Source organism: Geotrypetes seraphini, chromosome 14, assembly GCF_902459505.1.
Source record: "Geotrypetes seraphini chromosome 14, aGeoSer1.1, whole genome shotgun sequence".
In the NCBI taxonomy this organism is placed as follows: domain Eukaryota; kingdom Metazoa; phylum Chordata; class Amphibia; order Gymnophiona; family Dermophiidae; genus Geotrypetes; species Geotrypetes seraphini.
The window spans coordinates 44,452,852-44,477,784 of NC_047097.1; the positions used below are offsets into that span (position 1 = coordinate 44,452,852).

The window sequence follows — 24,933 nt, forward strand, 5'->3', positions numbered from 1 at the left end:
TTTGCGGCGAGGGCAGGAGGGCCTGGGATCCCTCCTGCCCGTAATGTAGTGCAGGGTGGGGTTAGGGGGTCGCCGTGGCCAGGAGGACTTGGGCTCCCTCCTGGCCCGATATTGTCGGGGAGTTGGGGAATCGGCGGGGCAAGAGGGCTTGGGCTCCCTTTTGCCCCGATCGTGTCGGGGAGTCGGGGGGGCAAGAGGGCTTGAGCTCCCTCTTGCCCCGATCGTGTCGGGGAGTCGGGGGGGCAAGAGGGCTTGAGCTCCCTCTTGCCCCGATCGTGTCGGGGAGTCGGGGGGGCAAGAGGGCTTGAGCTCCCTTTTGCCCCGATCGTGTCGGGGAGTCGGGGGGGGCAAGAGGGCTTGAGCTCCCTCTTGCCCCGATCGTGTCGGGGAGTCGGGGGGGCAAGAGGGCTTGAGCTCCCTCTTGCCCCGATCGTGTCGGGGAGTCGGGGGGGCAAGAGGGCTTGAGCTCCCTCTTGCCCCGATCGTGTCGGGGAGTCGGGGGGGCAAGAGGGCTTGAGCTCCCTCTTGCCCCGATCGTGTCGGGGGTGCCAGGGACCACACGGAGTCACCCACCGTACCACCCGATTCGGGTAAGCGCAGGTATCGGTGGGTGGCTTATTTGCGGGGGGGTGCCTTATTTTACATTTTTTTCTAAAAAGGGGGGCTGTCTTATTTGATGGCCCTGCCTTATCATCGGGGAAACACGGTAGAAAAAAAAAAAAAAATGAACAGTTAAGTCCCAGTTTTTGCCGCTGAGACTCTGCCCTCTCTCACTGTAAAATTAGACTCTACTTAGTCTGTCTTTAAATTTAAAAAATGTGTGTTGTTTTAAAAAACAATTATGTTTTTAGATGTATCTAAATAAAAATAATAACCAAAAATTTATCTTTTTTTATGTCATCTTAGCATATTTTATGCTACAGAACGAATTATTTTTTTTAACATGTATTGTTATGGGAAAACGCGTTTCACATAACGAACTTTTCGCATAACAAACTTGCTCCTGGAACGAATTAAGTTCGTTGTGTGAGGCACCACTGTATAAGAATTGCAGCTGCTGGTCAGACCAGTGATACATCGTGCCCAACAGTCCGCTCACGTGGCAGCCCTTAGGTCAAAGACCAGTGCCCTGAGTCTGACCAGTCCTATCTACGTACATTCCGGTTCAGCAGGAACTTGTCTAACTTTGTCTTGAATCCCTGGAGAGTGTTTTCCCTATTACAGCCTCCAGAAGAGCGTTCCAGTTTTCCACCAATCTCTGGGTGAAGAAGTTCTTTATGTTTGTACGGAATCTATCCCCTTTTAACTTCAGAGAGCACCCTCTTGTTCTCCCTACCTTGGAGAGGGTGAACAACCTGTCTTTATCTACTAAGTCTATTCCCTTCAGTATCTTGAATGTTTCTATCATGTCCCCTCTCAGTCTCCTCTTTTCAAGGGAGAAGAGGCCCAGTTTCTCTAATCTCTCGCTGTATGGCAACTCCTCCAGCCCCTTAACCATTTTAGTCGCTCTTCTCTGGACCCTTTCGAGTAGTACTGTGTCCTTCTTCATGTACAGTGACCAGTGCTGAACGCAGTATTCCAGATGCGGGCGTACCATGGCACGGTACAGCAGCATGATAACCTTCTCCAATCTGTTCGTGATCCCCTTCATTATCATTCCTAGCATCCTATTTGCCCTTTTTGCTGCCGCCGCACATTCCACAGATGGCTTCATCGACCTGTCGACCAGCACTCCTAAGTCTCTTTCCTGGGGGGTCTCTCCAAGTAACGCCCCGGACATCCTGTATTCGTGTATAAGATTTTTGTTACTGACATGCATCACCTTACACTTATCCACGTTGAACCTCATTTGCCATGTCACAGCCCATTTCTCAAGCGTGTTTATATCACATTGCAGATCTTCGCAATCCTCCTGCATCTTCACTACTCTGAATAAGTAAGTATCATCTGCAAATTTAATAATTCACTCGTCGTATCAATTTCCAGATTGTTTATAAATATGTTGAAGCACATGGGTCCAAGCACCAAACCCTGTGGCACTCCACTGGTGATGCTTTTCCAGTCCAAATATTGTCCATTTATCCCAACTCTCTGTTTCCTATCTGTCAGCCAGTTTTTAATCCACGTGAGTATTTCACCCTCGATTCCATGGCTCAGAATTTTTCAAAGTAGACATTCATGCAGAACCTTGTCAAACACCTTCTGAAAATCCAGATATACAATGTCGACCGGGTCACCCTTGTCTATCTGCCTGTTTACTCCCTCGAAGAAGTGCAGCAAATTCGTCAAGCAAGATCTTCCTTTGCTGAAGCCGTGCTGGCTGATCCTCATCAGATTGTGTCTGTCAATGTGCTCAATGATGCAGTCCTTTATCAGCACCTCTACCATCTTTCCCGGTACCGAGGTCAGACTCACCGGCCTGTAGTTTCCCAGATCACCCCTTGAACCTTTCTTGAAGATCAGCGTAACATTCGCCACTTTCCAGTCTTCCGGAATCCTTCCCGATTTGATCAACAGATTGGCTATTAAGAACATAAGAACATAAGCAGTGCCTCCGCCGGGTCAGACCATAGGTCCATCCTGACCGGCAGTCCGCTCGCGCGGCGGCCCAAACAGGTCACGCCTGTCTGCATCACCAGAAGGGGCTCACTTGCCACCTTGTTTTCTCATTTAAGTCCTATCTTCCCATCGTAGTCCTAACCCTCCGGTCTTGCATATGCACGACCTATTGGGTTACTATACTTATTACCTGGTTAGCTTTCTATACCTGTGTTACATCCCAGCATCTCTCTCAGTATCCCACGATCCCTTTATCCCTCAGGAATCCGTCCAATCCCTGTTTGAATCCCTGTACCGTACTCTGCCTGATCACTTCTTCCGGTAGCGCATTCCATGTGTCCACGACCCTTTGGGTGAAAAAAAAACTTCCTTGCATTTGTTTTGAACCTATCTCCCTTCAGTTTCTCCGAATGCCCCCTCGTACTTGTTGTCCCCTTCAGTCTGAAGAATCTGTCCCTATCCACCCTCTCTATGCCCCTCATGATCTTGAAGGTCTCTATCATATCTCCCCTGAGTCTCCTTTTTTCCAGAGAGAAGAGCCCCAGCCTATCTAATCTCTCGGTGTATGGGCAGTGTTCCAGCCCCTTTACCAGTTTCGTTGCTCTCCTTTGGACTCTCTCAAGTACCGCCATGTCCTTCTTGAGGTGCGGCGACCAATACTGAACGCAGTATTCCAGATGTGGACGCACCATCGCTCGATACAATGGCATGATGACTTCCCGCGTCCTGGTTGTTATGCCCCTCTTTATGATGCCCAGCATCCTGTTGGCTTTTTTCGAGGCTGCTGCGCACTGTGCAGATGGCTTCAGTGATGCATCCACCAGCACACCCAAGTCTCTCTCAAGTCTGCTGTCTCCCAACAATGCCCCCCCCAATTTGTAGTTGAACAACGGGTTCTTTTTCCCTATATGCATGACCTTGCATTTTTCCACGTTAAAGCGCATTTGCCATTTGTTTGCCCAGTCTTCCAGCTTGTCCAGGTCCCTTTGCAGGTCCTCACACTCCTCCCTGGACCTAACTCTACCGCACAGTTTGGTATCCTCTGCAAATTTTATAACCTCGCACTTTGCCTCCTTTTCCAGGTCATTGATAAATATGTTGAAGAGTAACGGCCCCAGCACCGATCCCTGTGGCACACCGCTCGTGACTCCCTGCCAGTCAGAATATTGGCCCTTCACTCCGACCCTTTGCAGTCTACCCGACAACCAGTGCTTGATCCATCTGTGCACATCCCCTCCCACCCCGTGGTTCCACAGCTTCCTAAGCAGCCTTTCGTGTGGCACCTTGTCGAAAGCCTTCTGAAAATCGAGGTAAATGATGTCTATAGGTTCCCCATTGTCCACCCGACTGCTTATTCCCTCGAAGAAGTACAGAAGGTTCGTTAAGCATGACCTTCCCTTACAGAATCCATGCTGGCTTGTTCTCAGTAGGCCATTTCTCTCGATGTGCTCGCAAATACTGTCCTTGATCATAGCTTCCACCATCTTCCCTGTAATTGAAGTCAGGCTCACCGGCCTGTAGTTCCCGGGGTCACCCCTCGATCCCTTCTTGAAGATATGTGTGACATTCGCCAATTTCCAGTCCTCTGGTACCTCTCCAGTTTTCAAGGATAGGTTGCAAACATGCTGGATTGTGCCCGCTATTTCTTGTCTTAGTTCCTTCAGAACCCTTGGGTGGATCCCGTCCGGGCCCGGCGATTTGCCGCATTTTAACCTGTCTATCTGTTTGAGGACATCCTCCTTACTTACCTCTATGTGTTCCAATTTTTCAGCCTGTTCCCCGCTCATGAGTTCCTCTGAGTCCGGTATATTAGATGTGTCTTCTCTCGTGAAAACCGACGAGAAGAATGTGTTCAACCTCTCAGCTACCTGTTTATCCTCCTTAATCACTCCCTTCCTATCCCCATCGTCCAACGGCCCCACCTCCTCTCTTGCTGGTCGCTTCCCCTTTACGTAACTGAAGAATGCCTTGAAGCTCTTCGCCTCCCTGGCCAGCCCCTCTTCATATTTCCCTTTTGCTTTTCTAACCTCTCGGTGGCATTCCTTTTGGCATTTCCTGTGCGCCTGGTGATTTTCCTCCGTTGGGTCCTTTTTCCATCGCCGGAAGGATACTTTTTGTCATTTATTGCCCTCTTTACTTCTGTTGAGATCCAAACCGGGTCCTTTGACCGCTTGTTCTTACCGCCTTTTCTGAAACTGGGGATGTACTTTCTTTGTGCTTCCTGCAGGGTGTCCCTGAATAGGGTCCAGGCGCTTCCTACAGTCTCCATCCTAAGGATGTTTCTGAGCTTCCTCCCCACCATTTCCCTCATAGCAACATAGTTCCCTTTCCTGAAATTGAGCGCAGTCGTTGCGGTCCTCCTTCCTGTGGGTGTCCCCCTTTCTAATGTGAATCTGATCGTGTTGTGGTCACTGTTGCCTAGTGGTCCTCCCACTTCTACCCCTCTTGCAGGCCCCCCTAATCCATTTAGGATGAGGTCAAGAGTAGCACTCCCTCGCGTTGGTTCCCTGACTAGTTGCTCCATGAAGCAGTCCCTCACAGCTTCTACAAATCCTGTTTCCCTAGTGCAGTTGGAGTGACCCATACTCCAGTCAATCCCCGGGTAGTTGAAGTCCCCCATCACTGTTACACTTCCAGTCCTGCATTCTTGTCTCAGTTCAGCTTCCAAGTCGTGTCCGACTCCTTCCGGTGTACCAGGTGGGCGATAGTATAGCCCTAGTTTTATGACTGCACCCTTGTTTCCCGGCAATTTGACCCATAGCGATTCCAGCCCCTCTGCCTTTTTTGCCATATCCATCCCGACCGAGTAGATAGAGTCCTTTATATATATTGCTATGCCTCCCCCCTTCTTGTGTGTCCTGTCCCTCCTGTAGAGCTTGTACCCCGGCAGTGCCACATCCCATTGATTCTCCTCTGTCCACCATGTTTCTGTAATTCCAATTATATCCAGGTCTTCCCCCTTGGCCACGACCTCTAGTTCACCCATCTTGGCCATGAGGCTTCTTGCATTTGCGTACAAGCACCGCAGGTCCCGTCGTTTTTCCTCCACCTCTGTATTTACCTGGGCCGCCTCCCCTTGAACTTCGGTCAGTTCTCCTGTTCCCTGTGCTTCTGCTTTGCTCTCAGCCTTTACCCTCGTAGCTTTGCCCTCAGCCTTTACCCTCGTAGCTTTCGGTTTCCCCACATTCCCTCCACCCCACTTCCCCGCTTTTCCTCTGAGTTTTCTAGCCCTATCGGCCCCCTCCTGGGCTATCATCCCTTGAGCCTCCGTCTGATCCCCTTCGCCTTGTGGCACCCCTATATTGCCCTCAGCTTCAGCCCTCGTGCCACCCAGTCCCCTTGTGTCTCCATGCCCCTTAGTCTCCTCCCAGCAATCTCCCTTTACCTGATGTTTCCCTTGCTGTCTGATCATAAGATCCGCCGGTCTCTTTACTTCCTCCTTGCAGTCAGCCCGTTCAGCATCTGTTCTGGATACTGTTGTCCGAAGCGTCAACCTCAGGTCAGCTGTCGGCTTTCCCCCTCTCCTCAGTTTAAAGCCCTCTCGATCTCCTTCCTCACATTGGCTGCCAGTAGCCTAGTTCCTGCTGTGCTCAGGTGCAGGCCGTCCCGCCGGTAGAGCTTACTCTTTCCCCAGAACGACGTCCAGTTCCTCACAAAGTGAAAGCCCTCCTCCTGGCACCATCTCCTCAACCAAGCATTCACAGCCTGGAGGTCTGCCTGCCTCTTTGCATCTGCTCTCGGTACAGGCAGGATCTCTGAGAATGCTATCCTCCGGGTACTCCGCTTCAGCTTTCGTCCCAGGACCCTGAACTGGTCAGTCAGTGTGGCCATGCTGAAGTTCCTCCGACTTACATCATTTGTTCCGACGTGGATTATCACCGCAGTCTCCTCTGTCTCTGCTCCGTCCAGGATCCTCTCGATCCTATCAGTGACGTCTCGTGTCTTGGCCCCTGGGAGACAAGTCACCAGCCGGTCCTCCCTTCCTCCAGCTACGTGACTGTCAACCTCTCTCAAGATCGAGTCTCCCACTACAATAGCAGACTTCCCTTTCCTCAGCAACCTCCTCTGTCTCAGGTCCGTGTCCTCGGTGTAGTGCGGTGTCTCTCCCTCGGGGTCCCGGTGAGTAACGGTCTCCTCCTCTTGCGCGGTTCCTCCGCTAGGTCCTTCCCCGGTGTCGCCTTGTGGATCCTGGGTCTCGTCTGCTGACATCCGTCTGTGCAGCTGCTGGTCCTGTTCCTCCACCTTCCTCCTATAGGCCTCCTCGATGAATCTCTCGAGGTCCCTCACCTGGTCCACAATGGGGCCTTCTCCGTCTATGTCCTTGGTTGACCAGCTCGTTTCCTCCGTGTTGCGCAGTTCCTCCAGTCCCTCCAGTTCCTGGACCCTGACCCTCAATCTGCCGACCTCCATCCTCAGGCTTTCCAGTTCCTGACACCGAGTTGAAGCAGTTCAGCTACAGCCCCTTTCAGTTCCTTGATTACCCTCGGATGGATGCCATCTGGTCCCGGGAATTTATCATTTTTAAGTCTATCAATCTGCCTGCACACCTCTTCTAGACTGACCATTAACCCCGTCAGTTTCCCGTCTTCGTTTCCTGCATATAGTTTGTCGGCTTCCGGTATGTTGTATATATCTTCTTCAGTAAATACAGATGCAAAAAATGTGTTCAATTTGTCGGCGATGGCTTTGTCCTCCTTTAGCACTCCCTTTATTCCATGGTCATCCAACAGCCTCACCGCTTCCTTTGCAGGTCGTTTCACCTGCAAAGAAGTTGCCTCCGCTGAGGCAGACCAGAGGTCCATCTCGCCCAGCGGTCCGCTCCCGCGGCGGCCCATCAGGCCCATTGCCTGAGCAGTGGTCCCTGACTAGCTCTATAACCTATCTCTACTTCTATTCCTATAACTTACCTCTACTCCTATCCTTATAACCTACCTCTACACCTATCTATACCCCTCAATCCCTTTGTCCTCTAGGAACCTATCCAAACCTTCTTTGAAGCCCTGTAATGTGCTCCTGTCTACCACTGCCTCTGGAAGCACATTCCATGTATCCATCACCCTCTGGGTGAAAAAGAACTTCCTAGCGTTTGTTCTAAACCTATCCCCTTTCAATTTCTTCGAGTGCCCCCTTGTACTTGTGGTTCCCCTTAATTTGAAAAATCTGTCCCTGTCTACTTTCTCTATGCGTTTCAGGATCTTGAAGGTCTTTATCATGTTTCCCTAAGTCTCCGCTTCTCCAGGGAGAACAGTCCTAACTGTTTCAATCTGTCAGTATATGAGAGATTTTCCATACCCTTTATCAGCTTAGTTGCTCTTCTCTGGACACCCTCAAGTACTGCCATGTCCTTCTTGAGGTACGGCAACCAGTACTGGACACAGTATTCCAGATGCGGCCGCACCATTGCACGATACAGTGGCAGGATGACTTCCTTCGTCCTGGTCGTGATACCCTTTTTAATGATACACAACATTTTGTTTGCTTTCCTTGAGGCTGTGGCGCACTGCGCCAACGCCTTCAGTGTTGTGTCTACCATCACTCCCAGGTCTCTTTCAAGGTTACTTACCCCTAGTAGTGATCCCCCCATTTTGTAAGTGAACATCGGGTTCTTTTTCCCCACATGCATGACCTTGCATTTCCCTATGTTGAAGCTCATTTGCCACTTTTTGGCCCACTCTTCCAGTGTCGTTAGATCCTTTTGGAGATCTTCGCAGTCTTCCATGGTTTTAACCCTGCTATATAGTTTGGTGTCATCCGCAAATTTAATGACCTCACATTTTGTTCCCACCTCTAGGTCGTTTATGTAGATATTGAACAGGAGCGGTCCCAGCACCGACCCCTGCGGAACTCCGCTCGTGACCCATTTCCAGTCTGAGTAATGTCCCTTTATTCCAACCCTCTGCTTCCTGTCCGCCAGACAGTTTTTGATCCATCGGTGGACCTCCCCTTGCACCCCGTGGTTCATTATCTTCTTAAGCAGTCTTTCGTGTGGTACCTTGTCGAAGGCTTTTTGGAAGTCAAGGTAAATGATGTCTATAGATTCCCCTTTATCCACCTGGCTGTTTACCCCCTCAAAGAAGTACAATAAGTTTGTAAGGCATGACCTACCCTTGCAGAAGCCATGCTGACTCGACTCTAGCTGTCCATTGCTTTCAATGTGTTCACAGATGCTGTCCTTAACCAGCGCTTCCACCTTAATGTATAAAAAGAACGGCTTGAGGTTTTTTTGCCTTCTTGGCTATTTTTTCCTCGTAGTCTCTTTTGGCCCCTCTTACCGCCTTATGGCACCTGCTTTGATGCTGTTTGTGCTTTTTCCAGTTTTCATCCGTTTTTGACCTTTTCCATTCCTTAAATGAAGTCTTCTTGTCTCTGATCGCTTCTTTTACCATTACAGCGAGCCAAGCCGGTTCTTTGTTGTTTTTCCTCTTGAATCCCTTGCCGAAATGCAGTATATATAGATTTTGCGCCTCAGTGACTGTGTCCTTAATGCTTATCCTCTTCTTAATCTTCTTCCCCACCATGAGTCTCATCCCTTAGTAATTCTCTTTTCGGAGGTTCAGCGCCGTACCCGTCTTTCTGGATCGATGTTTCACCCCTGTGTCCAGGTCGAAGTGGATCATGTTGCGATTACTGGTTCCCAGCATCCCCTCTACTTCTACACCTTGTGCTGGTCCTCATAATCCATTTAGAATTAAGTCCAGAATTGTGTTTCCTCTCGTATTCTCCTTGACAAGTTGTTCCAGGAAGCAATCGCCTACAGCATCCAGGAACTTGGTTTCCCTACCGCTGCCGGAGGTGCCTAGGTTCCAGTCTATCCATGGATAATTGAAGTCACCCATGATAACTGTGTTACCTCCATTGTAGTTGCGTTTAATCTCTTCCATCATTTCTCCATCAATTTCTTTGGACTGCCTTGGGGTCAGTAGTAGATGCCGATCTTCATTTCTGTTCCATTTGTTCCTGGAATTTTGACCCATAGAGACTAACATATTCTTCGTGTTCTCTCCGGTAGACTCAATTCCCTCTTTGACGTATAGGGTATAGCAAACGCTTTTTCTTGGGCTGTGAAGCATCTATGCCCTTACAGAGCACAGGGTTGCTTTCCTGGGGTTCTAGAAGGTACTTCAACCCCCCTGATGGAACCGTCTGCTGTTCTCCATTCCTAGAGGCTTGTGAGGGGGGCTAAGCCTGAAGTTTCTACCCCTCCATCCTGTGCCGTGCAGCACGTGGCACAAGGGAGCTCTTCAGCACCTATCTAGCGCAAATGAGAACTTAGGAAAAAAAATTGAAAAATCTAAGATGGCCATCACATAAGCATTTTGACAACAAATACGGCTTAAAAATACTTCAGGGCTGACCAAAAACTGCAAAAAATATGATTTGAGGAGGGGAGGGGGAGAGGAACCAAAGCTTTAGCTGCAGAAACAATCAAAACACAGTTTTTCAGACCCTGTCCACAATTTTCCCATAGGCTGTACTCACAGACCATGTGCTGGGGAAAAGGTGCTGCAGCCTGCTTCAGCTCCATGAAAGAGTAGCTAGCTCTGGAGGGATTTTCTGCCTCAAGCCACAGGTCAGCTGCCACACCGAGATCTTTGAACTGCCAGTCAGACCTTAGTCAGATTGAGCCTCCACTCCCACTCCCTGGGCAGCGACGAATGCCAAAAAGAGGAGGGGGAGGCGAAACCATAACCGGCATTGTGAGCACCCTGAAGGACACTACCGATGCCTAACAGCCTGCGCTCAAGCAAGAGTACAAATGCTGAGGGCATGAACCTTGAGCTCTACAAATCTTCAGCAAACTGGCTACAGAGGTCCCCAAAGGATTCACCTGCCAGCTACAGACTAAAGTCTACTCCTCTCCAAACAGGCACAGCAGTTCCCTGAGCTATGTAAAAACCACGAACTGAAGAAAAAAAATACCACAAAATAATAAAGAAATAAAGGGAGTAGATCAGCACACCTTCATGCTCGCCTGCCGAAGGAAGAACTGAAGGGAGCAGCAGAGACCAGGGAGGAGGAGCTGAAAAGCTGTGATTGGCATCTTCTGCAGAATGCTCACGAGTAGACTGAGCAAACTATGGTTCCGCATACCATCCTTATTGCACTGGAATAATAGCTAATGGACTTTTTTCTTTTAGAAAATTAATCAAACCTTTTTTAAACCCTGCTAAGCTAACTGCTTTCACTCTGGCAATGAATTTCAGAGTTTAATTACAGGTTAAGAACTATTTTCTCTGGTTTATTTTAAATCTACTACTTAGTAAATTCATTGCATGCCCTCTAGTCCTAGTACTTTTGAAAATGTAAACAAAATATTCATGTCTACCCATTCCACTCCATTCCAGGCTGATAGTACAGCTGATTGCCCCTAGCTGGGACCTCTTAATTTTTGTAAAGGACTAGCATTACCTCTTTAACATAAAATTCATCTAATACAGTTTAAGGACAGCTTTGCTTTAAGAATAGTTAGAAAGTTATCACAGCTTATCTTAAAAAGAATCACAGCTTACCTCAATGTCCTTACTAAGATGCTTCACTATTTCAATAATGTTTCGAACATGTTCCTCCAGTAGATGTTTAGTCAAGTGGTCTGTGCTTTTATTCTGCATTCCAAGCAGAGCACTAGTGATCTCATCTTTGATGTGAAATGCCTGTTCCAGAAGGCCAGCAGTGGTCGTTTCATGGGTCAATATTCGGTTTTCCAATTTGTCCACTAGACTTGCAGATACAAATGGAATGACTGGCAAAGCCTGGTTATCTCGAGATGTAATTTTTACTTGTCTACAAGAAGAAATGCAATCTTAATTTCCCTTTTCTTTCACCAGACTACATTTTATCAAAGTTTTAAGTTTTTTGATAATTAGATTAATCCCACATGAGAAGATTATAAATTTGCATTGTTCTTAAAGCTGGATATTGCTTATTGCACCTTTGTAAAAGAGGGGATAAGCCTTTTATTTTTTGAGTTTTTGATACCTTTACTTATCTCCATTATATTGTGATTACCACTCCCCCATATAGTGGTCTAAGGAAGGGGTAAAATTATAGTGTTTATATTGGAAAATTTGTTTTGAATTGTTTCTTTCTCTATATTACATGGAGCAAGATTCTTGTGAATTTTGTGAAAATTTAATAAATAAATACCATATTTTCTCGCATATAACGCGCGCGTTATACGTGGTTTTTACGTACCGCGCATACCCTTGCGTGTTATACGCGTGAGCGCGTTGTACAAAATTTTTTTTACATAGTTTCCCCCCCCCCCCGACGTCCGATTCCCCCCCCCCCCCCCGCAGGACCGCTCGCACGCACCCGCACCCCCACCCCGAAGGACCGCTCGCACGCACTCCCACCCGCACCCCCACCCTGAAGGACCGCTCACACCCCTACAGCCTCCCGACCCCCCCCATCATGTAGAAGCTCCTACCGGTGTCCTGCTGCTTCCTCTTGGCGGTCCCGACACCTGACACGATCGGGGAAAGAGGGAGCTCAAGCCCTCTTGCCCCAGCCAACCGCGGCACCCCCGACACGATCGGGGCAAGAGGGAGCTCAAGCCCTCTTGCCCCAGCCAACCGCGGCACCCCCGACACGATCGGGGCAAGAGGGAGCTCAAATCCTCTTGCCCCCCCGACTCCCCGACACAATCGGGGCAAAAGGGAGCCCAAGTCCTCCTGGCCCTGGCGATCCCCCCCCCCCCCGCTAGTTGTTCAGGCCAGGAGGGAGCCCAAACCCTCCTGGCCACGGCGACCGCCTACCCCCACCCCGCACTACATTACGGGCAGGAGGGATCCCAGGCCCTCCTGCCCTCGACGCAAACCCCCCTCCCCCCAACGACCGCCCCCCCCCCAAGAACCTCCGACCGCCCCCCAGCCGACCCGCAACCCCCCTGGCCGACCCCCACGACACCCCCATCCCCTTCCCGTACCTTTGTGTAGTTGGCCGGACAGACGGGAGTCAAACTCGCCTGTCCGGCAGGCAGCCAACGACGGAATGAGGCCGGATTGGCCCATCCGTCCCAAAGCTCCGCCTACTGGTGGGGCCTAAGGCACCTGGGCCAATCAGAATAGGCCCGGGAGCCTTAAGTCCCACCTGGGGGCGGGGCCTGAGGCACATGGGCCCAACCTGACCATGTGCCCAAGGCCCCACTTCCAGGAGGGACCTAAGGCTCCCGGGCCTATTCTGATTGGCCCAGGCGCCTTAGGCCCCACCAGTAGGCGGAGCTTTGGGACGGATGGGCCAATCCGGCCTCATTCCGTCGTTGGCTGCCTGCCGGACAGGCGGGTTTGGCTCCCGTCTGTCCGGCCAACTACACAAAGGTATGGGGAAGGGGAGTGGGGGTCGGCCAGGGGGGTCGCGGGTCGGCTGGGGGGGCAGTCGGAGGTTCTTGGAGGGGGCGGTCGTTGGGGGGAGGGGGGTTTGCGTCGAGGGCAGGAGGGCCTGGGATCCCTCCTTCCTGTAATGTAGTGCGGGGTGGGGGTAGGGGGTCGCCGTGACCAGGAGGGTTTGGGCTCCCTCCTGGCCCGAACAACTAGCGGGGGGGGGGGGTCACCAGGTCCAGGAGGACTTGGGCTCCCTCCTGGCCCAATATTGTCGGGGAGTTGGGGAGTCGGCGGGGCAAGAGGGCTTGGGCTCCCTTTTGCCCCGATCGTGTCGGGGAGTCGGGGGGGCAAGAGGGCTTGAGCTTCCTCTTGCCCCGATCGTGTCGGGGGTGCCGCGGTTGGCTGGGAAAAGAGGGCTTGAGCTACCTCTTGCCCCGATCGTGTCGGGGGTGCCGCGGTTGGCTGGGACAAGAGGGCTTGAGCTCCCTCTTGCCCCGATCGTGTCGGGGGTGCCGCGGTTGGCTGGGGCAAGAGGGCTTGAGCTCCCTCTTGCCCCGATCGTGTCGGGGAGTCGGGACCGCCAAGAGGAAGCAGCAGGACACCGGTAGGAGCTTCTACATGATGGGAGGGTCGGGAGGCTGTGGGGTGCGAGCGGTCCTTCAGGGTGGGGGTGCGGGTGGGAGTGCGTGCGAGCGGTCCTTCGGGGTGGGGTTGCGGGTGCATGCGAGCGGTCCTTCGGGGTGGGGGTGCGAGCGGTCCTGCGGGGGGGGTGAATCGGACATCGGGGGGGGGGGATCAGGCTTTCAGGGTGGGGACAGGACTTCAAGGGAGAGAGGAGAGTCGGGGCGGGCGAATGGAGAGTCGGGGTGGCCAGAGGAGAGTCGGGGCGGGCGAAAGGAGAGTCGGGCAGCATGCGCGGTATACGGGTGTGTGCGGTATATAAAAATTTCTGTACATAATTTTGTGTTTTTCGCGCGTTTTACACGGTGCGCGTTATCTACGTGAAAATACGGTAATTAAAAAGAAATGAAGGGGCTTGCTCAATATGAAGGGGGGTTCAGCACCCACAGAGCTGGCTCCTATGGGTGGGGCGAGGTTTGGAACCATATACATACTTTTGCATTGTCAAAAAGGACAAAATGTCCTTTTTGTTAAAAGTATTTAGACAAATTAACAGGTAAGAAAATTTACGACGACCAAACAGTTGACCTAAAGGATCTCTCCTTGGGCCTTTCTAACCTAGAGAGCTCATAGAATCCAAATCTCAAATCCACCAATGAAGCTGCCATGACCTGGCACACCAAAGTAAAAAACCTTTATAAGGACTTAGCTTCAGTCAAAGAAATCAAATGCCACACCTGCAATCTCTCCTCACTGACAACCAAAGATCTAAGAAAATAGAATCAAGCAGAAAGCCGAATGGTGAAAAAATCCAATGGGAAGAAACTGCACAAAGAATACAAACAAACTATTCTCAATGCCAAAAAGGCCTACTACTCCCAACAACTACTAAAAATTTCCAATAGATCAAAGAACCTTTTTACACTAACCAAAAAGATATTCACAGCATCACAAGGAGACAACCATAACCTAAACACCAACCTTGACAATCTGACTTCTTCGCTGAGAAAAAGAGTCAAAATACATCTTCATCTTGACACTGTCACGCAACAGACAGCAGTCCCCCACTACCCAAACAGAACACTCATACCTGCAATTAAAAAACTAATTCACTTCAAAAATGTCAGATTTGATGACCTTACCAAGATTGTTGATTCCATTTACTCATCCAGCTCCATCCTAGATCCCCGCCCATCATACCTCCTAGTGGTGGCAAAAGACACTTTTTATGCTCAATCCCTCCTCTTATCAATGCCTCTTTACAAACAGGCACACTACCTACAATCTGGAAATCAGCAATCATCAGATCACTTTTTTTAAAACCTACACTCGACTGAGACACACCTAGCAACTTTAGGTCTGTCTCCAACCTACCATTTATTTCAAAGATCCTGGGAAAAAACTGTACTCAACCAACTACATTTATTCAAGCCCTATTCACCTTCCAATCCAGATTCCGGAAATTTCATAGTACTGAAACTGTCCTTGATATCATTGACAAATGCTGGAAACTCATGGATAAGGGGAACTATGTTCTATTGGTGCTATTAGACCTGAGCGCAGCCTTCAACACGATTGACCATCCTCTCCTCCTCATAAGACTCACAGAGTTTGACATTGAATATATGGCATTACTCTGATTCACATCCTTCCTAAGGAACAGATCCTAATGCATACTACTAGACACTACCCTATCTACTAGACACTAACCCAGGGGTGCCCACACTTTTTTGACTCGCGAGCTACTTTTAAAATGACCAAGTCAAAATGATCTACCAACAATAAAATTTTTAAAAAAACACAACACACACTGTACGCATAGAAAATGTTAATTATCATTCCTATTCCGGGGTTTTTTCAAAGAGGTCAAAGCAGATGACTCTATGCACTGTCACCTCAGTAACAACCATACAAAAATAGACAAATACCCACCCCCCTCCCTTTTTACTAAATCACAATAGCAGTTTTTAGTGCAGGGAGCTGCGCTGAATGCCCAGCTCATAGGCTCCCTGCGCTAAAAAACACTATTGCGGTTTAGTAAAAGGGGACCATATTGTAAAATATAGACAGCAGATATAAATTCAGACACATTTTGATTACTAAATTTAAAATAAAATCATTTTTCCTACCTTGTCTGGTGATTTCATGAGTCTCCGGTTGCACTTTCTTCTTCTGACTGTGCATCCAATCTTTCTTCCCTTCTTTCAGCCTGTATGCTTCCTCTCCTCCACACCTCATTCCCTCCCCAAACTTTTTCTTCCTCTCTCCCTGACCTTTCTTTCTTTCTCTCTTCATGTCCCCTTTCTTTTTTTCTGTTTCTCTTCTTTCCTTCTGTCTTCCTGCCTGCCCCCTTTCTTTCTTTCTTTCTCCCTGCCCTCCCCCAAGCCACTGCCACTGCCGCTGCCATCGGGGAACAGGACCCAAACCGCCACCAATGGATAACAGGCCCCAAAGCCGATGCCACCCTAAGCTCTCCCTGCTTCGGGCCGACCAGCATTCCTCTCCCCGATGTCAATTCTGCCATCAGAGAGGAAGTTCCGCCCAGCCAGGCAGCGATTGGCTGGCCCGAACTTCCTCTCCGACGGCAGAATTGACATCGGGGAGAGGAAGACTGATCGGCCCGATAGATCGCCAAGGCAAAGTGAGTCCTGGGTGATCGACTCACTTTGCCTTGGCGAGCTACCGGTCGATCGCGATCAACCTATTGGGCACCCTTGCACTAACCTATCAAAGCCAAAGCATGTCTAACGTGACCATTTACTTTTTCCTCAAAACGGGACAGGACCCCTGGATCCATTCCCCCCTCCCCCCCCCCCCCCGGATCCTCTGGATCCCATTAAATATAGTGCAAAATATAGACAGCAGATATAAATTCTCAAAAGTGACACATTTTGATCACTAAATTTAAAATAAAATCATTTTTCCTACCTTTGTTATCTGGTGATTTCATGAATCTCTGGTTGCACTTCCTTCTGATTGTGCATCCTCTCTTTTATTTCTTTCTCTTTCTTTCTCTCTCCCTGCTCCCCCAAGACACCCTGCTTCCCCTGCCCCCCAAGCCAAGCCACCCTGCTTCTCCAACACACCCTGCTTCCTCTGCCCCCGACAAATCAAGTCAAGCCACCCTGCTTTCCCTGCCCCCCCCAACAAGCCAAGCCACCCTGCTTCCCCTGCTCACCGACAAGCCAAGCCACCCTGCTTCCCCTGCCCCCATGCACCCTGCTTCACTGACCCAGCAACATCAAGGCGTGTGCAGCAACTGTACTGCACAAGTGCCAGGCCTACAAGTCTTCTCCTCCCCCCCACCCCCGACATCAATTCTGACGTCAGAGAGGAAGTTCCAGGCCAGCCAATCGCTGCCTGGCTGGCCCGGAACTTCCTCTCCGATGTCAGAATTGGCATCGAGAAGAAGGCTTCTGGGCAGCAAGCAGCAGCAGCAGCGGTGGACAGGGGGGGTGGGTGGTTTGAATCGGCACTGGAGGGAGGTTGGTAAGCAGCGGCAGCGGCGGACCGTGGAGGGGGGTTGAATCGTGCGCTGGAAGGAGGGAAAGAGGGAGGCTAGCTTTGGCATGGCAGGAAGGGAGGGGAAGCGATCACCTGTCCCATTGTCCCCGCGCACAGCTTCGGGACGCAGTCCCTGAAAACGGGACATTTCGGCATCCCGAAGCTGTGTGTGGAGACAATGGGACAGGGGATCTAAAAACGGGACGGTCCCGTTCAAAACAGGATGGATGGTTTCAAGTTTCAAGTTTTATTGATTTTGATATACCAACCATCAAATTAATATCTAGCTGGTTTACAATCGAATTAAAAAGATAGGGAAAAATAAAAATGTGTGAACATATAATAAAACAAACAAACAAACGAACAAACAATTACCAGACGTACTGGAATGTGAGGGTAGAATAATGGGATGGGTAAAGTTACATATTAAAGAAGAAGAAAGGAGATAGTAGGGGTTGGGTAGTACATAAAGGGAGGGGTTGCTTTGTCAAGGAGATTATTGTGAAAAGGAAGAAAAAGAATAATAGTTCTAATGATTATTAAATGCATCACCGAATAGGAGAGTTTTAAGACCAGTCTTAAATTTGTCAAGTCGAAGTTCATCACGGAGATGCTGTGGTAGGGAGTTCCAAAGAGTAGGTGCAGTTACTGCGAAGTTTACTTCCGTGTATAGTAGAAATCTTTTAAGGAGGGGATGAAAAGAAGTTTTTGGTCGGTTGATCTTAGTGTGCGTGGAGAACTTTGAGGAATAAGAAGTTTATCTAGGAACGAGGGCAGATGATAAAGTTTTATTTTAAAGGAAACATTTTATTTTAAACATGCCACAAGGTGCACTACTATCCTCTCTTCTGTTCAATCTCTATATTACACCCGTCCTAGATATAGACCATAAACACCAAATCCAGATTTACTCCTTTGCCAATGACATTCAACTATATCTTCCACCAGGAGAGAACCGTCACTCCGAGATTATGAAACTTCATAACTAACTCTCAGAAATCAAAATCTGGATGTCCACTAACAAATTACAACTAAACACCTCAAAAACTGAACTCCTTTGGATCCACAAAGAGCACTGCACCTACAACCGTCCTTCTCTTCTCTGGGAATCATCTACCATAACCACCAAACACCAAATATCTGCATATCTCTCAATCAGACTCCTCTTCATTCTACTATCTCTGACAATTCTGTAAAATAAGAAACTACTTCTCCAAACCCAACTTTACCCAACTTCTCTAAGCCTTCATCCTCTCCCGCATGGACTACTGCAATGCATTTATTCAACATACTGACAGCAAAAAAATCTTCAGCGTCTTCAACATGTAAAAAATGTAGCAATTAGACTTCTAAAGAACCTTTGCATCCATGTTCCAGTATCCAAGAGCATTAGCGTCAGCTCACTGGCTATCTAAAGCCAAATGCTGCATCTTCAAAGGCTTAGTACTTGAAGTCAAATCCTTTTACAACATGGCCCCCTGCTACATATCAGCCAAACTTCTACCTTACACCCAAACAGACTCTTCCGCTCCTGGGAGGAAACATGTCTACAATTACCCCTTGACCAGAGCCTCCAACTAGAAAGTGCAAGATGTCAATCCTGCTCCCATTTCTTACCTAAGTACCGGAATCAACTGCCTCCACACATCAAATCCCTCAAAGAGCTTTTGAGCTTTAGAACAGCAGTAAAAACCTACCTCTTCACCTAATTCCCTTAGCCTAGTATCCATATGGTAAAGCACCTAGACTCCTGCACCCTCCTCACTTCATCATAAACTGTTTACCAGAGCATCCAACCCACTAAACTTCCTCATTCAGTTTAAGCAAACATCCAGTCTTTAACTATATATGAAACTAACATATCTCTGGAATTGCAAATGTACAACAAACTATCCGTATGTTAAAAATCCTCACTCTGTGATTGCAAAATTAGGATGAAAAACTATACTAGATGAATCTGTAGCCTATACTACCTTAGTTTTCTATATCTCATGTTTTCTATATCTCATGTATCTCATTAAGTACTGTATATACTCAAATATAAACCGGGATTTTTGGCCCATAAATGGGGGTCCTGGTTTATATTCGGGTCATCCCCCAGTGACCTCCCGAAATCCTCCCAGACTTCCTGCAGGCCTGCCTTAGCGGGACAGGAGGGATCCCTCCCATCTCCTGCCTAGGCCCTTCCTCGCGTACCTGTTCCCTTGTGGTCCAGCATGTATCCCACGCTAAAATCCTCCCAAAGATTGTAAATGTAGTAGTCAACGGTGCATCCGGGCTAGCACGCAGCAGTGAGCTTTTCGTGCTGCCGGCCGGCCCTGCACCGCTCCTTGATAGGCTGCCATAAGTTCTCACGGGATTTGCGGTTCTCGCGGCAGTCTATCAAGGAGCTATGCAGGGCCGGCCGGCAGAATGAAAAGCTCGCTGCTGCGTGCCAGCCCAGGTGCGCCACTAGCTACTACATTTACAATCTTCGGGAGGATTTTAGCGTGGGATACACGCTGGACCACCAGGGAACAGGTACGTGAGGGAGGGAAGGAGGGAGGGTGGTAACTATTAGTGTCGGCCGGGACCGGAGATGGGAGGGATCACTCCTGTCACAGCCTACCACTAGGTGGCTTAAGTTAAGGGGAAGGGTTAATCTGCTAGCTGGGTTAGAGGGGAATACAGGACAATCAAGCCATTGTGACATCACTGATGAGGTTGGCTCATTTTAGGGGAAAGAGGGTACAAGGAAGGAAGGTGAGACAGTGGTCAGAGCCTGGCAGGGAAGGGGATTTGGTTCACAGCCTGGTAGGGAATGTGACTGAGTGCAGGGAAGGGAGGGAAGGGGTATGGGTGCAGAACTTGGCAGAGCAGGACACTTGAATATTAAGCCGCCCGACATGTTAGACTCCTTTTGGGGGGGAAATTGGGGTCTCGACTTATATTCGGATCGACTTATATTCGAGTATATACACTATGTTGCCCTGTAACCCATTCTGAGCTCTCTGGGGAGGACAGAATATAAAAAGAATTAAATAAATAAATTTCTCCTGGGACAATTTAAAAAAGTGAAATTATTATATACTTTTGCTTTAAAATCTTGCAAAGACTACAGATATTTTTCATTAATGGGACAATTAAATTTACCTTCAATTGTGAAGAATCTTGATTTTTATCTTTTGCATTTTTTATTTTGGAGCATAAAAGCCAGAACTGTATCTCATCCTGATAGCTTGAGTTAATTGGCAGGTCTAAGGAAGCTCAAACATAAAACTGACTTATCCTTAATTTCTGTTTAATAATACCCAAAACTCATCTTTCTTTTACTAAAGTTCCCAATCATAGCATAGCTCAATTTTATGGGCATTTTTAAAACACTAAGGACATCCAAAAAATGGCATAAATCGGCAGGGGGGGGGTTTCTCACCAAAATATCTAAGTGCCGATTTTCAAAGTCAACTTTCTGGACATCTTGCTAGGCTTCTTAGCTGCTGTGCATCCAAAATTTGAGGGGGCATGTTGGAGGCATGTTATGGGCAAGCTTTGGGTGGGCTTAGCATTTGGATATCTTGGGGTGATGATTGAACATTTCCCAAGATATCCAGGACGGAACTTAGATGTTCAGAGTTAGATCTGTTTTAAAAACGTCTTAAGTGCCAAAAAGTAACCCAAACTGGCCAGATGATCACTGGAGGGATTAAGTAATGACAACCCCCGCACACTCCCCCAGAGCTCACTGATCCCCTCACACTCCACAAAGATCTGAATGAAACGATACATACCCGTCTCTAGAAGAGCAGCATCTAGTACAGCAGCACACAAGTAACTTAAGTAGCCTGTTGAATGGGCTAGTGCAGTGTATCTCAAACTGTGTGCCTCCTGAGATTTCAGGTGTGCCGCGGTACACTGGGGAGGAGGAGAGGCACCGGCGCCAGCTGACTGCCTACAGGACGTGCTTCTCATGGTGAGAAGCACGTCCTGTAGGCAATCAGTGGGTGCCAGCACCTATCCTCTCTGGCCCTCTTCCCTTCTGGCACCCCCACTGCCATCTCAGGGCCCACTTGGAGGGCCTTCACACACACGCGGACATCGACATAATGATGTCACGCATGCACGTGATGTATTCACAGCGATATCCACATGCTTCCATGTGCCTCGAGCCACAGCCACTACCTTTAGGGTGCCGCAGCTCGAGAAAGTTTGCAAGACACTGGGCTAGTGAACCATAGAGAGAAGGATCCAGGCCACCAAAACCCTACTATACTGCCATATAGATGTCACCTGCAGCCATAAGGGCTACTGGGATGGTAGACAGCTGGGTATAGTAGGTTTTGGGAGAGTTTTGGAGGACTCACCATAAATTATAAGGATGTTCTGGTGATATGTACATCTGGCACCCTTTATGTAAAGTACACAGCAGTGCCCTCTAAGATGCCCCACTACTTTGTTGGGATGTCTGTGTGGTCAGTCCATTACAATGCTAGTCCCTCCCACATCCACATGGTCTGGATTTGGACATTTTTAACTTGAACGTTTTTGTGGTCGAAAATGACAGCCAAGACAGCCAAATAGGTCATTTTCAAAAAGAATTTGGACATCTAGCGGTTTCAAAAATGGATCATTTCCCCACCCCAACCTTTGGCTATATTGCAGGAAATGTCCAAAGTTAGACTTAGACATCCTATTGAAAATGCCCCTCTTTGTTTTCTATATTTTATCAATTACTGCACTCAGAATTGTTCCTATAAATGAAGTGGGCTTATCCAGTATTCTCTGTGAATAGAAGCTGAAAAGTTGCAAGGTAAAGGTAATTTGGTAGAAGGGGCACTCCAATATTAATGCTTAGCTGGCTTAGCATTTAACTAGAAAGGTAAGTAAAGATGTTTTGAGCAGGGAGCAACTCTGTACCATCTCGTATAATAGTAAAATGTCATTTGAGCACATATTTTATTCCATTATTAATTAAACAAAATCCATTGTTTGGATTCTTAAAGCCAAAATTGAGGACATATTTTCTGTGTATCAGAGCAGAACATCTAACATCAATTTTTGCACCTGCTATTCTTTTGAATCCATCAAGAGCTCTGCAATGAAGGAAACTGATTTACTACATAATGTTCAGTTCTAATTTTAGTGGTTAAAAACCTGCTACTTAAGTGCACAGAAATCCATTTTATAAAAAGAAACCATTCCATCTTCTTCCTGCACGCTGTAGCACTCTCAATATATGAGAGTCTTGTGGTGCCTGAAGAACTGAGACGCTCTTACAAACCTTTGAGGACAGCTTTGGTCATCCGGCACTGTGCAGCTACACTCTGAGATAGTCACACAGTGAATGAAACCCATGACTATACGGAAGGACTGTACTGGCAGTCAGAAGGCAAGCAGGAGAAAGAAAGGAGAAACTGGAAAGGCAGAGCTGGGTGAAAGAATCTGCAAGAGAGATAATGTGGAGTCACACAAGCTGGAGAAGGGACTTGGAAGAAAATGTAATTTAAGGGGGGGTGTTGGGGAGATGAGCTGATAAAAAGTTTGGAAAGAGCCACACACAGTGAAGAGGAAGCAAGAGGATGAAAAAGAGAGAGAGGAGTAGCTTCAGAGAAAGAAAAAAATATCAGATACAATAAAAGTTATATAAAAAAAACAGTATTTATGGCAGCCACATGCAAATATTTATATGTTTATGGATGTGCATGTGAAAGATGAACAGGTTATTAGCAGCCTGAGGTATTCTTTGATCATTTGGAATGAAATAAGTTACTTCACACTGTTGCAAAGTATAGTGTTTCTGTCACTATTGAAATTCTATTCTACTTAATTTATCTAAAAAATGTATAGCACTTGCTTTTGCACAATGTTTCATATTTTGATGCATAATTCTCTGGGCTATACATGTAAATGACTTTTTTTAGAATAGCATTTAGCAGCAAAATAGCTATTTGGAGGCTTAAGGCTTGCCCCATCTGTCTTCAACTTGCCAGTATTAAGGAGGAGCTCTGCAAACTTAAACAGGAATTGAATACAATTAAAGCAGCTTCCATCACTCCACAAAATCATACCAACTTACCACCTCTACCTCAAAGAATAAAACAGCCCAGGAATAAATGGGTCACAGTAGGCTCAGGAAGATTGCGACATGTAACACAGAAACATCCACCTTCACTAATATTACCTCTACAGAATTCCTTCGCTCCACTAGTGCACTGCGATACTCAGGAAAACAGGAGGGAGGTGGGACTGGAACCAATGAAGGTAACTCAAGAGAACAAGCGCCCCCTAAGTACAAATAAAAAAGCCAAAAACAGAAAACTATTACTGTTGGGGGATTCCATCATCCGAGGCATTAACCTTGGAACACAAGGCGAGGAGACCAAAATAGTGAAATGTCTTCCAGGATCCTCAGCTACCAGGAGTTCCAGGCAAATACTGACTATAATTAAGGAAGACACTAAGGATTTTAACACTGAATGTTGTTATCCATCTGGGAACAAATGACCTGGCCAACAACTCCACACTTGCAGCACAGAAAGCTTTTCGGGAGCTTGGTGAGGGCATGAAACCTTTTGTAAAGACTTTAGCTTTTTCTGAAATACTGCTTTGCATATGGAAAAGGAGAGCAAAGAGTGAAAAAACACAGAGGACTTTAATAGATGGCTCAGAGCCTGGTGTCATCAAGAAGGCTTCAGGTACATAGGATGATGGGGAAATACATGGAAGGACAAGAAGCTATATTGCACTGATGGGCTACATATTACTACAGCAGGAAAAAGAAACCTTGCAGAGAAATTTAGACAATATTTTTCTAGGCATTTAAACTAGAAGGTGGGGGTGGTGTATGTACGAAGGACAATTATAGAGACCACCCCCGGCAAAAAGAAAAGATGTGATAGTAGTAAAGGCTGCAACATAAGCAATATCAGCAACTCATTTCTTAGTATTGCAACGGAAAGTGAAACGACACAAAAAATCCATACGAAAAAGGAGATTATCGCTGAAAAATAGCTGGAAAGCGATGACCACAAATGCTCGCAGTCTAAGCAACAAAGTTCATGATCTGCAAGCCCTGATATTAGAGGCAGATCTAGATATTGTTGCTATCAGAGATATGGTTCAGTGAATCACATGGATGGGATGCAAACATACCAGGATATAATCTTTTTAGGAAGGACAGAGATGGTCATAAAGGTGGAGGAGTAGCTCTCTATGTAAAGATCAATATCCAAGCGACCGAAATGCAAGGGACCTGGGGAGAGGAAGAAGCGATATGGATTGATCTGAAAAGAGAAGATGGAACTTCTATCTACGTGGGTGTAGTCTACAGACCTCCGACTCAATCGCAGCAAATTGATACGGATCTGATTGTGGATATCCAAAAGTTTGGAAGGAAAGAGGAGGTTCTGCTGTTGGGAGATTTCAACCTGCCGGATGCGGACTGGAATGTTCCGTCTGCGGAATCGGAAAGAAGTAGGGAGATTGTGGATGCCTTTCAAGCGGCTCTGCTCAGACAAATGGTGAAGGAACCCACAAGGGAAAAAGCGATATTGGATCTGGTCCTCACAAATGGAGAGAGTATCTCTAATGTTCGAGTGGGTGCTCACCTGGGTAGTAGCGATCATCAAACGGTTTGGTTTGATATAACGGCTAAAGTTGAGAGCGGCCGCACGATACTTAAAGTCCTAGATTTCAAACGTACGGACTTTAATGCAATGGGAAAGTACCTGAAGAAAGAGCTGTTAGGATGGGAGGACATAAGAGAAGTGGAAAGACAGTGGTCTAAGCTGAAAGGAGCGATAAAAATGGCTACGGACCTTTATGTGAAGAAAATCAATAAAAACAAGAGAAAAAGGAAGCCGATATGGTTCTCCAACCTAGTGGCTGAGAAAATAAAGGCGAAAGAGTTGGCGTTCATGAAATATTAAAAAACCCAAGAAGAGGAGAGCAGAAA

General features: G+C 47.7%; 1 protein-coding gene across 1 annotated transcript in view; it reads right to left on the reverse strand.

The window, feature by feature from the left end:
• FAM81A (family with sequence similarity 81 member A) overlaps positions 1 to 24,933 on the reverse strand; it is a 121,005-nt gene that overhangs the window by 73,062 nt on the left and 23,010 nt on the right. Inside the window, exon 3 of the mRNA XM_033919803.1 lies at positions 11,070 to 11,340. Within this exon, the coding sequence (XP_033775694.1) occupies positions 11,070 to 11,340 (271 nt within the window). The remainder of the gene's footprint in view (positions 1 to 11,069; positions 11,341 to 24,933) is intronic.